This window comes from Seriola dumerili, unplaced genomic scaffold, assembly GCF_002260705.1.
Source record: "Seriola dumerili isolate Sdu_G_001 unplaced genomic scaffold, Sdu_1.0 BDQW01000533.1, whole genome shotgun sequence".
Lineage (NCBI taxonomy): Eukaryota > Metazoa > Chordata > Actinopteri > Carangiformes > Carangidae > Seriola > Seriola dumerili.
Window position 1 is genome coordinate 463,739 of NW_019174788.1, and position 13,375 is coordinate 477,113.

Consider the following 13,375-nt stretch of genomic DNA (forward strand, 5'->3'; position numbering starts at 1 on the left):
TTGTACAAAATAAAAGTCAGTAAAAGGGGCAACGGGAGAGAGTGACATCTTAAAAAACAGAGAAAGAAAAAGAGGAAGGGGACAGGAGTTGACTCAAACAACGACCACATTTAGGAGTGACAAAGACCAATCTCTTTCATAAATAAATATAGGAAAATTAGACATCATATATAGCTCTCTTTCCAATAGCAGGGCATTGCTAAATGTCTGTAGCATAGGTTAGAACATAACTGCTTTGTGAGGCCCATTTGCTTCAAAAATTCCACGCATTTTCCACAGAGATTAGCTGGAACCAGTGTGGCTAAAAGCCCTGAAATATAAGTATTTACCTCAATAATGGGTCTGATAGTCTGTGCCGTGCTTGACCTTTGGTTGTAACAATAACCCCCACCCCACCCTTACACTCCCCTTCCCCTCCCCCCCCTTCTTTTCCTTTGTGTGCCGTACTTGGTACAGACCAAGCGCAGAGAGTCTCCTTAAGTGAACTAGAGAATAGGGATGTCCTCTTTTTTTCTCTCTCTCTCTTTCTCTCTCTTGCAAGGTCAGTAAGAAACAAGCTTCAGACTCCCCCCACTCGCAAACACAGAGACCACTGAGCAGAGCACACATGGGAGGGGTGCACCGTATAGGAGTATAGGAAGGTCGTACTGCACTACCAACGTCATTTCACCATTGAATTCCATCCGCACACTGTGGATATTTCAGCGCTGTTTTTGTTGGTCCTTAGAATTTCAACAATACAACAACAACTACAAGACAACAGAATAAACACACAAAAAGTGGATGTGGATGGCTGTGGGGCATCACAACCCTGTTTGACATAGACTCATGCCACTCAGATTGGCTGATTGTTTTCTCCTTAAATCACCCCCCTTTGCACCTATTTGAATATTTGAAGCTCAGGGTATAAGCACTGAAAACATGGGAACAAGGGAACACAAAATACAGATAATGGAGGTGATTTACAATACAAATACACTACCTGTTTTCAGACGCACACGCCCAAAGAGCATGAAAACTGAAGCTGATGATTGATCCCACTGCAACAACAGACTTTTGTTCTATCCTTGTCTCCATCTTTTCTTTGTTTGTACCCTCTGTGAGCAGGCAAGCGGACAGTGACATTGGCCCTTCTCAGAGCAGGACAGCAGGCAGAGTGACTTGGCGTTAATCACAGTTTTGTCTCGCTTTCTTGGCACATTAAGTCAGAGGGGCGAGTGGCGGCCCGGACGGCCGGGGTGAGAGATGGGAGGACAACGCGTTAGATTCGCAATAATGACGCATCGCTGCTGCATCACTTTGGAGATTAAAAGCAAGATGCTGAATTTCAATCAAGCCACATTAATGGCCTGGTGTGAGGAATGGCCACTTTGTCTCCACTGGCAGGCAGAGAGAGTGAGAGAGATTTAGAGAAGGAAAGAGAGAGAGAGAGAGAGAGAGAGAGAGAGAGAGCGTGGTATGAGAAGAACAGGTGAGACAAGGTGATACGACATTTTAATTCACCAAATTGCATGCTTGCCAGTAATGATAGAATCCATTTAACGATGTACAATATTCTCTAACCAATGGCAAAAGGGCTTTAACGAAACATCCCAAAGAACAGTCAAAGTGCCAAGGACTGAATGCATGTAGCTATAAAATAACAGGATTGGAACTGATGAATATGTGAATGTGTGAAAACAGTAAACTGGTCTCAGTTTTATTTAAATGTATTGTACAAATATTCTAAAACAAATGTCAAATCTCGGTTTAATAAAAAATATTGTATTAATTCATATTTAAGATTTTCAGAGTCGAGAGTTAAGGAAAAGGAAATGTCTAAGGTTTTGAGCTAACACTGACACCAGAGGTACTAAGGATTTATTGAAAAAAAAAAAAGATTGTCTCCACCACTGACAATGACGGCATATGAGGTGAATAGGAGTCCAATTTTAATTCATTGCCAACATCTGACATTTTATCAACAGAGCTTGTGATTTCCCCATTTGTTACCATTAAATCCTGCAGCCACCTTACAAAACATGCCAAGCTCTGCCTGAGCCGCTCTGTGAACGTGTTACACTGCGAGATGTGACCCACTTGCAATAAAGTGCATTGAGAGTTCAGTTCTCATGGTAGATGAGAAGCGATGTTGGGCAAGCACAGCTGAGAGATTGTCATCACAGTATAGCTAATACGAGGAAAAACCTAATGTGACATGAACTAGATCTCTTGGGGAGGGGAGGGGGTAAAAAGAGGAGGGGGTGACAGAAGAACTGTCAAGACAACAAAGAGATATGGGAGTGTTGGTCGTATAGTCTCTGTGTCAAGTCAGGAATGTCACAGTTGAACACAGTGCTTCATGGGGGGGTAGTTCTTTCTGAGGGTCCTAGACTTCAGCCAGGCACCCAGCTCTGGTTGCTATGGGCTTGCTGTGGACTGGCCAGACTGCTCATTCCCATCCCCATGCCCATGGTCACACCCATCCCCATCCCCATGCCAATGCCCACGCCCTGGGCTAGGGAGCAGTCAAAGTTAAAGTCCATCTCCTCCCCAGAGTCCATAATGTCATGGAGGAGAATGGACTCCACATCGCAGTCCAAGCTACCGTGGAACATGTCAATGTCCAAGTCGGCTGGTAGTCTCTCATGGGGGTGAGGTTGGTGATAGCCATGGTAGTTGCTACCAACGCTACCATTCCCCATCCCCTGGCCATGGTGGTAAGGTCCGTTCGTCATGCCTTGGTGTTGTGGGTCAGGGTAATGGTTGTGACGGGGGTGTGGGTGTGGGGCGGTTGCCACGTGGCAAGAGTCCTGGGGCATGCCAAGCATACCTGCTGGGTTTGGGGGGAGGGTGGTGGACGCAGGGAGGTGAGCATGTGATGGGGGGCTGTACAAGTAGGGAGCTTTGTGGTTGTAGGTCTGCAGCTGATTGCCGTTGCCACGTGGGGTCAGGGCCGCAGCCCGGGGGGATGTGTGGTTATGGCTCTGGTTGAGGTTGTGACTGTTGTGAGCGAGACTGTGAGGTGAGTTGTGGTTGTGGTTGGTTACACTGTTGTGATTATGACTGGGAGTATGGCTGTGAGTTCTGTTATGGCTATGAGCTGAGCTGTGACTGTGAGGTCCATTGTGGGTGTGGCTATGGCCGTTGTGGTGACCAGGGTGGTGGCTGTGATGGTTGGAGCCTACTCCATTACTAGCTTGACCGATCATAGGATGGCTTTCCCTCTCCTGTCCCAGCATCATGTCCTTGGAACAGTATTGCTGCCCAGCTGGACCCCCTGTTAACAGACTCTGCAGGGCATTGGTACTGGAGTACGCCCGCATGGTTCCAGAGAAACTAGCTGGCTTGTTCTCCTGAATGGTCTGCATGGGCGAGTGGTGGCGCAGCATCCCCAAGCCTGTGGCTCCATACACTCCTGCACCATAGGAGCTCTGCCCCTTCACTCCAGAGCTGTAGTGATAGACAGGGGTTTGGTGCTTGTGTCTTCCAACAGCCGGATGCTGCTGGTGTTGCTGCTGCTGTGGGTGATGGTGATGATAACTATCCTCCATCAGCTGCTCATCCAGACTGATGGCTCCTGCCAGGTTAGCCAGCTGAGGCAGCTGCTCAAGGGGAGGACAGCGATTCCCTGCCCCCATGGATGGAGAGCGGGCACTGGTCGGTGAGGGGTAGAGGTGGGGGGAGGTGGAACAAGACAGGCCACCCTCCTCTGGTTCCTCAGGTTCTTCCTCGGCGAGGATGGGTGACAGACGCCCGCTCAGAGTGGAGGCTGATGAACTAGCCCTGGAATGCAGGTCTGTCCAGGCATCAAACTCTCCATCTGTCCCAGAGGTGCCTCCAGCTCCTGGGAGGCCTTTCCGTGGTGGGCTGCCATGGTCGGGGGACCCCTGGAGTCCCACCACAGCAGACCCCGCTCCTATCCCAGGGCGGCCAACCCTCTTGCCTCTAATACGGCCTTTGCTTTTTAGGTATTTGGTGCCATTGTCCATGGAGACTGCTCGCCGGCGTGGGGCCTTGCCCATCTTCCCTCCATCTGGGTTCAGCATCCACCAGGAACTCTTCCCAGTCCCCTCATTCTGCACCCGGATGAAGCGTGTGTGGAGGGATAGGTTGTGTCGGATGGAATTCTGTGGAGAGATGAGAGAAACACACTGTTTGTAGACAAACTGCTTTTCTAAAGATGAACACTTAAAATCAGTGAAATTTGCATATGATTCATGTAAAATGTTCCATAGGAAAATAAGAATTTCTGACATCAAACATAAAAATCAACAATGAAGACGAAGCTAATTACAACCACAGCTGTCAACAGTGCTTATAAATCATTCAGTCTATACATGTTGAGTCACAGAAAAATTGTGCCAAATTATCAGGTCGCTTCCTTTTCTGTTATTAGATATATAAAACACACAGTAGATATTCAACCCTTTATGCAATCAGTGTCATCCACAGTCTGAAAATTGAGAGCACATTCAAAAAAAACAATCATGTTCGAAGCTGGCACAGAACAAGACCCACTCAGCCTCAACCAATCTGAAACGACCTGAGACTCAGTTTTGAGACACTCTCCTTCTGTACGTCAATCCTCCCACTTTAATTTCCATCAATCCATCTGTCCTCCTCTACTTCTCCTTTCAGCCGGCCTGATGTAAGCTGCTGCGGTTGGGTGTACTGTGTGTTTGAAGTCGGTGCCAGTCTGGCTTAGTGCCAACCCTGTCTCTTTCGCTCTCGTAGCTTGAATGGGGGGATGTATCGCAAGATTGAGCCGGGAGCAAGGAAGGCTAATGGATGTATCCCACCCTCCGACATCTACCTTCACTCCCTATCTCCCTTTCCCTCCCTTGTTTTGTCTTTATCACGTTTCCTCTTTCCCTCTTTGTCACTGAGTGCTACATACTGGATTTCAACTTGTCTAGGTTTTCCTTTTTCTTATTTCACACACTTATTTGCACACAAGTTATTTTCCACTTCTGCTTTCAGTCTCCATGCCTTCAATTATACAGTGTGTCACCAATTACTTTCCCATTATCCTCAACATCGGCATGTACAGTCACTGACTCAGGCATTCAATAGGATATAGTTTTTTTGTTATCATTTACATCTCAAGGCTTGCTGAATGCTGAAGGTTCCTGATGTGCAACAGAGTCTGTCATTGCTATTCTGCTCTTTGTTGTGCGTGGGGCATTTTGACGCTCAAGCACGAAAATATCAAATCAAAAGCACTTCCTGTGGTTTAGGAATATACTGGTACAATAGATTGTTTCAGATTGCGGGGTACTCACATTTCCACCATCTCCATTATGGTGCGGATTATTTGTATTCACACTGAATTGCACAGCAGGGAAACAAATAAATCAAATTGCGGCGGAGAACACATCAATGGGAGGCGAACTGAATTCAGGTGATCTGTGAATGCCTCCTTGGGTTATCTTGCTGTGGCACCTCCAGCATTGGGTAACTATGGCAACCGGGTAAACGTGCAAAAACGTGCAGAACTATATCATATTGTGGTGAGAATCAGGAGAGAATGAGAGAGAGATGGAGGGAGAGTGGGGGATGGGGGAAAGGATGCAAGAGGAGGCGGTTGTTTGATGCTGCTGCTCCAACACTAAACAGCCTTTCATCTCGGCAGTGCAGGTCCGCAGGGGATGCCCGCTCCCTGCTTCTGACGGCTTCTCTACGTGCCGCGCCAACTCCCTGTCTAACCCTGGCTGGATCATCCACCTATCATACCACTCCAAATCATCCCCATCAAGTCCTGTGCATGCCTGAATTAAAACATATGTAAGCTTTCATGCCATTCCACCACAGCCGGTTGTAAATGGGGCATCTTTCAGAGAGCTGAACCACTTCATGCTGCAACTCTGTGTGACCTGTGTGATTCAAATCTCGATTTATCCCCATATGAAGGGAAGAGCAGCCCCATTGAACTTGGAGGGATTTGTCATCATCCCAAACCCTCTTTATCTGATGAATCCACCTGCTAGAGAGATTTGAGAGATTTCGGATAGTGGTCAGCCACGGCATCATCATCATCACCATCATCATCACTCGCTCCTGGCTTCCTGTCATGTAGTTTTCCACCACATGTTTTTCTCTGTCATCCTGTTTGTGTGTGTGTATTTTAGTATCCAAGAATAGCTCAGGTTGCAGGTGGTTCCACTGCGGGTGTGGTTCTATCCGCCTCCTGTTCCCTGAGTCTGAGTCAGGGGCAATTTGGCCAGCCTATGGCCCTCACGCCCCCGAAACAGGCAGTCACTGCTAATCCCCCTCCATCCCAGAGTAATCCCAGACAATCCTGGGCTAATCCCAAGTTGATTCAGGGGCACTCCCAGCTGGGTGTCTCACAGAGAGCCATGCCAGGTCACCACGGACCCAGCGGGCAGCCCGGATATGCTATGATCCAATAGTAATACAGAATAAGGGGAGTTTGAGATGTGGGAAATAGGCACACTATAAAACCCTTATAGGATGTGGTGTAAAACTATTGCTAATGTTTGTGTGTGTGTATTTTATTAGATGATTTCTGAGGTAGTGGGCTGATGTTAACCATGTTTTTGATGCCTCCATCGACTTGACTACCTTTACTCTGTGTGCTGTCCTTGAGGGTTGGCTTTGCCACATTTTTACCCCTGCGGGTTGAATAGAATAAAATTGAAAACTTTATTATGTATTAAATATTCATAAAATGGAAATTCTCTTTCAGCCCCCTGGCTTGCTGAGGCAGACGGATGAAGCCCACAGAAATATACAATGACAGAGGAACACACACATCACACGCCCGGGTCCAGGAAGCTACTTCCTATTCAAATCATACCTCTTTAATACAATGGGCCTAGTGGAGAGGGCTCTAAATAATGAATGAAGCAGTGGCTGGGCTTATGCAGAGAGATGCACTGCCTGGTCCCATAATACTGAGAAGAACAGACAGAGTCATAAGTAGTGGTGTGACTGTTTTGTCATCAGGGACATCCACACTCATCAGTCTACAAATACAACTAAATCAGAATGAAAGGGGTTAATTTGAAAACAAAGTAAAAGAGGATAAAGGTAATAGTTTATGGACCAATCAAAGCCAATTATGGTGAAAAGGGTTCTCTTGGCTGCAGGAAAACAATCAGCTTGGGTTCAACTCTCATTAAAGCCTAAAAATCCTGATAGCTGATTTAGATATTAAGACAACAGATACCAAGCCACATGATAGGCCTCTTTGTCCTCAGATTAAAAGATTAGACTCTTTTCAAACACATCTGACATGTTGACACTTTTCTACAACACACAGGTGGACTTAGAAGTAAGAGGGTTTTTTTTTTCACTACCTCAAGGAAGGAACTGAAGTGTTCAAACCAGAAACACACAGAAACTTCTTGTGTGAATCTGGTCCAACAGTTTATTGTTCATCATTTGGTGATAAGCAGAAACAGGTTTCCTCGTATTCATCCATAATAACCTCTTTAAGAAGCATTCCTTTGGCTCTTGGAAATCTTACAATACAAATCAATTGCTCTACTTTCTGCCTCCCTTTTTCCAAGCAAACTCTGTTTGATTCAGGGACTGGAGAGGCCTATTTAGTGCAGTGAATCAATGAAGTTTAATGGCTATCAGTGCTGAAGCTTAGCACACATCAAGGTACGGCTAACTACACAATCCACCTGCATTATGAGGCCAATATGGGTGCTCAATATACCATATCCCCACTGTTAGCAATTCCACTGTTAACAATGTGTAACCGCCACAGGCTTGTGACGGCGCTCAAACTGGCTTGGTGCCCAACACGCCCCACTGTTTCCTCTCTCAAGATGTCAGTCAGGCATTAGCATCGGGAGTAGATGTAGTAAGGGGTTGTTACGTTGGGCTCAGTGGCTCGTCTAGGATAACCAGATTGACTGGCATGGAGTGCAGCTGTGCTAGGGGGGTACAGCAGGAGGTGGAGGGTGGGGAGCCTGGGGGTGGGAAGATAGAGGTACCGCAAGGGGCCCCCTCCAAGCCACACAAAAGGGTGCCCTCAAAATGCCCCCCGCTCGCCCCATCCCCCTCCATTAGCCCCCCATCAGAACCCACTCAGGGTTTTTCCCGCTCTCACACACATGCTCACACACAGAGGGGCGAGGAAACAGGTCAAACAGTTTATAGGTCCCATCTTGTGGCGAATGTGCACTCATTCAAACAGAACTGAGTGAGGAACTAAGGACTGTGAGTGGGGTCTGGGAACTGGCAAAAAGAAACCACTCACCCGATTCAAACAACCTCAAGGGTGAAGCAGCGTGGTGCGCTTGCCCAGCTAAGAACACAGCAGCTGTTCTTGTAGTGGCACCGGGTAAAGCCGTTTGCCACACTCGACTGGTATTACCAAACCATTTCATGCAGAATGGAGCCATTATGTATTGTCAAAGGGTATCCCTCTATGGTGCACATTCATTTGATAAGCCTAAATCAAGGGGGAGTAACAGAAGCGCTAACTGTGTTTATTGTGATGCTGTTTTTGCCTGTGCAGAAGGCAGGAGGGATCAGGGGGAGGGGAGATTTCAACACAAGCAGTTTTGTTCAGCACAGGAATGAGTTTTGTCAGCTAAGCCTGTCTCCAGGCTATTGGTGGAAATTAGCGCCGGCTAAATATTCGCTTTCCGTGATTGATGTCACGGCTCGCGTTGTCCCTTTGAAGGGAAATAAAGAATTTAGAGCCATGTGGATTAATAGGGATAGGGTTGGGGGAATTTAATGTGTCTGAGGGGGACTTGAAGAGGGACTGAAGGGCCTAATGGCTGCACAGATATGGCACAATGGAGCCGAGACGATATGGTGTATCAGAGAGTGAGAGAAGACAAGTGAGACTATGACAGTGAGTACAAGAAAGAAAACTGGAAATTGTTTGTGTGTGTATGTGTGTGAAAGAGGGAGAGGGAAGGAGAGAGATGTAGCTATTTGCCTGAGAAGCCCAGAGTCAGATGATTAAAATCCCTTTAGGAGACTTCTTTAAGAGAGACAGATGGGCAGACAGGCCTGTTTTTGGAATGCAATCAAATTGAAAAGATTAAAAAGGAGTCTCTTTTATTAGGAGGTGAGAAACAGTTACTTCTCCGCCACATGTCATCATTGCCTCCACAACAGTGGTCACGACTACATTGGCATGCAAGGCACATTACAGCCCTTGTTGGGGAAGAAATAAACCTGGGATTAGGAAATGCATCTATCTCAGTGTATCACTCTGGGGTCTCTGAGGATTGGCAGCATTTGTAATTTATTGCTGAATAAATACACCCTAAAGGAAAAAGTCAAAAACTTCAGGCTTTCATTTCCTATAGGATCGTTACAGGAAAAGATGAACTGAGCCCGAGTGACTCAAGGACTTTTCACTAATAGCCGTCCTATTACAGGCAGAACTTTCACTTAATCTCAACACCAATCTAAACAGGTACGATTCAAATGTGTGTTCCCTTGGCTGCCATTGTACTTGAATAGACTGAGTTTGCACAGTAGAGTGATTCAAGCACTGTGAAAGGTGCTCTGTATTCGACCCCATTATTCCACAACACTGCAGGAGTGCCATTTATAAAAAGGCTTAAAATGGAAAGCAAGTGTGTGGTAGTGTGGATGGTAGCCTCAGAACAGGAAGTGGCTGTGGAGAGGGGTGTAATGGAGTTGGTAGGGGATTCCTGCCTGACTGTGCACTAATTGCAGCCAATGGCTGGCGACTCATCAGCCATGCCCACCCTGGCGCCAAGGGAAGGGTTGGCATCAGGGTGGCAGGGTGGGGGATAGAGAAGGGCTGCCACAGCTTTGGTGGATAAAAATAGATGCTGACAGCTTAGTAGAGCATCTGAGACCCGGATAGGGGATCGGAAAATCCGCTCGCCTCATGCCAGGGACAGCTGAGTGTTTCCGGTGGGGACACGATCTGGGCACCACGTCTGACGCCCACGCACAAAACGAGGGAGCCTCAGAGCGGGTGTGGGCACGTGAATGAGCATGTGCCACAGTATAGCATGGGTGTGATTTTTCCACTGGGACCCGCAAGGTAGGCAGAGCTCACGCCCTCCCACTGTGGATTCACACAACAGGTGTTTGGGCTGGGCCACCTGTGGGGCCGGCCGCCTGCTCGCACTTCACACCTCGTCTAGGGAGCAAACTAACATTTTCCACTGGGCTTGCCATGCTTTTGTTAAAGACCAACACATTTCTGGAGAGGCTTTTACAGCTCTTTTTACAAGATCAGCAAGATATGCGTGTGTGCAAGCGTGCGCAAGTCAATCTGCATTTATGTGAGCGCCTGTGTGTCTATATTTGTGTATCAGTCCATTTAATAGCCAACAGGCTCAGTGTGGAGTTGATTATATTGAAACCTCCCTCTGCTATATACAAAGAAACTGATGGCCAACAATGGAATCAGTGCAGGCCCAGGCTTTTTTCACACTCGGCCTCCACATAATCTCATTCATAACAATGAGAATCTCATTTCCCACATTCTAAAGGTCAGTGCACACCTCTGATCACACTTTAATAAACATCATTCTCACCGTTTAATTTAATTTCAGCAGAGCAGGAAACTCATAGGCAGCCATGCACATGGCATGCAAAATTCATCGGATCGTCCCTTTAATTGCTTCAATTTCACAGTACAGAGAAGAATGACCGCAATCACAGTGAAGAAAAAAATAATGTGCAAATACACAGAAACATAGGTACACGTCTGCAGAACACAACACACACACACACACACACACCCAGACAGAGAAAAGATAAGTAGAGTCAGTCAAGTGCCAGTTCTTGTTACATTTTAATAAAATAAGCTTTGCAATTTTTTTGGAACAGCACCAAGTAGTGCCCCCACATCTCTTTGTCATCACACATTTTAACTCTCACCTAAACTGGCAAACTGTACCAAACAACCACACACACATGCTCAAACACACACACACACACACACACACCTATGCATACACTCACTCGCTGTCTCCCACACGCAGGCTACATTGCACACACATGCCAACATGACACAAAGCCTGGCACACCGGGCACACTCATTACTGCAATGCCAAGCTACCAGTTGCTAAGGAGACCTGTGGGAGAGGGAGGGTTCCTTGTTGTTGCCATAGCAGCCGGCTTGCTCCCTGCCAACTCTCTCCCTCGGGGAGAAACAAGGCAAGAGGTGGGGGGTGAAGTGGGTAGAGGTAGGGGGCAGCGGTTTAATAGGGCTATGAGGTGCAAAGGAACTTCATTAGCCATCAGTGTGTGCCACACCAACCACTGCTTCCCATGAATGCCTACCCACATGCAACACTTCAGCCCGCAGACTTCCACTTACTCACGCACAGCCCATAGACTCCCACTTATTCACACACCTATATGGAGAAGAAGATGGAGAATGGCATGCTTAGAATGAAAAGCAAGGGAGGAGGGAGTTGGCGGGGTGGGGTGTGTGGGTGTGTGTGTGTGTGTGGGGGGGGGGGGGCTCTGGGTCGAGTGTATCTGCAAGGGGAGGGGCTGAGAGGGCAGAGGTGGATGAAGAACATAAAGAGGATGGGGGAACAAAGGAGAGTCAAAGAAGGTCTTGAATGTGGTGGCCTGCTTGGAAGAACGGTCGGGATCTAAATCACAGAAGCTTAGGTTGGTAAAGACTGTATGGAGGCAGTCTCTCTGTTACTGTGCCTCCCCCTAACCAACCTTGACCTTCAGCCTCCATCCAGCCAAACACACACTATATAGTACATTTTGTTTCTCTGTGCACAATGCAACTGTTCAGCTAAGTACACAAATGCAGCCATTCATCTGTATAGCCTGCAAGGTTACTCTCGAACATAGAGCAAGCTGTTTTTACCATTTGTGATTAAAACTGTCCATGTTTAAGTACATAAATTAAAAAATGCTGTGTATCTCATGTTTTTAACTTTTCAGATTGTTTTCTAAAAGTTTTGCTCACACACACTGGATTGCCAATACAAACAAAAAATGTTTTTTATTGGGAGGTAACCTGGCAACAAAATTATTATTGATCTGAGTGTGGCCGAATGGATAGAAACATTTTTTAAAAATATAGTTAGGTACTCTTGGCATCAGAACAATAACCCTCCGATCAGCCACCTCTGACTATCTGTGTTCACTTATTGTGTTTCATTATAGCCAAACACACACTGTGGATGTCGTCATATATGTGGGATATATTTCATTTTTTGTGGTCAGACTGTACAACTCTAAAATACTGATCTGATTGTGAATGATGGCTATAAAATGCTACCTGTTAATGGAGCTGTTGAAAACAGTAATGTATGTATGTACAAGTTTTATTTATCAAAATGAATATATTTGACATTTAACTGTCAACTTTATCATCTAAATGCAGCCAAACCAGCAAGTACAACAACCATGGCCTTGGTTAACATGTAGTATTGAAGGAAATAGGTTTTTTAAATGTATCCATATTATTCTCAGAAATAAAGATGAAATGAAGGAGAGGTGTGGTTTCACTGACCACATAACTCAAGCCTGTCCTCACAAACTATTTATTATTGTGTCAAAATGATATGTCAAAAATTTCTCTTGACATAAATACATAACTGTCTCTTATTGGACATGTTCAAGGTATTTTAACGTATTGTTTGAGTAAAGAGTAGTGTGTCATCAAGCAAAAATGAATGACATGACAATGACATGCATCAGAATAAATGACAATATATAACCGTTTTTTCTCTGCTGCTGCTCAAAAGTGCTGCCTTATTGTGGACGGGAAGTCAAATGGAGAGAAAAAGATGATTCAAAATGAACCCACGTTAGTGTGGACATGGCCTCAGAAACTGGATGCTTGTGAAATCAAGGTGAAGAGAGCTCGGCTCCTGTAGGGTCAAAATGATTTCTGTATTCAGGAGCAGTGCTTCAAATATCGACAGCCTGATAACCCACAATACTCCTGGCTGCCTCAGATTCTCATATTTTAAGTACCAGTGTACAGTATCAACGAGGGAGGGTATTGATTTGGTCTGAATGAACTATGTGTGTGTCTGTGTTTACAGTGAAGAATACCACCTCACCTCTCCACCCCCAACCCAAGCTTGACCGATTCAACGCGAGCTCATAAGGAGAGAGAAAATGAAGGATAGCGGGAGAGAGACACTCCTGTCCAACTGAGAGGAAATGAGGAGATGGGGGACAAGAAAAGACAGGATTTACCCCTCCGCCCTCATTCTTTCCCCCCTCCTCTCCCCGTTTCCTGAAACAAAAAGAGCCCAATTAAGTCAGTTTGAGTTAGGGTCTTGTGTGTGTGTGTGTGTGTGTGTGTGTGTGTGTGCGTGTGGGAAAAAATGCGTGTCCAAATCATGAGTGTGTATGCAATAAAGGGAAATTGGGGGGGGCGGCAGTGTACTGTAAGTTGTGGTGCTGTCTGAGAGGGGCGGGGTGGCGG

The 13,375-nt window shown here is 46.3% G+C and overlaps 1 protein-coding gene across 1 annotated transcript in view; it reads right to left on the bottom strand.

Annotated features, from left to right (window-relative positions):
• Positions 1-2,375: 2,375 nt before the first annotated feature.
• The window catches only part of LOC111235815 (forkhead box protein O3-like), a 28,863-nt gene continuing 17,863 nt past the window's right edge, over positions 2,376-13,375 (bottom strand). The window contains exon 2 of the mRNA XM_022764376.1: positions 2,376-4,109. Coding sequence (XP_022620097.1) covers positions 2,376-4,109 — 1,734 coding nt within the window. The remainder of the gene's footprint in view (positions 4,110-13,375) is intronic.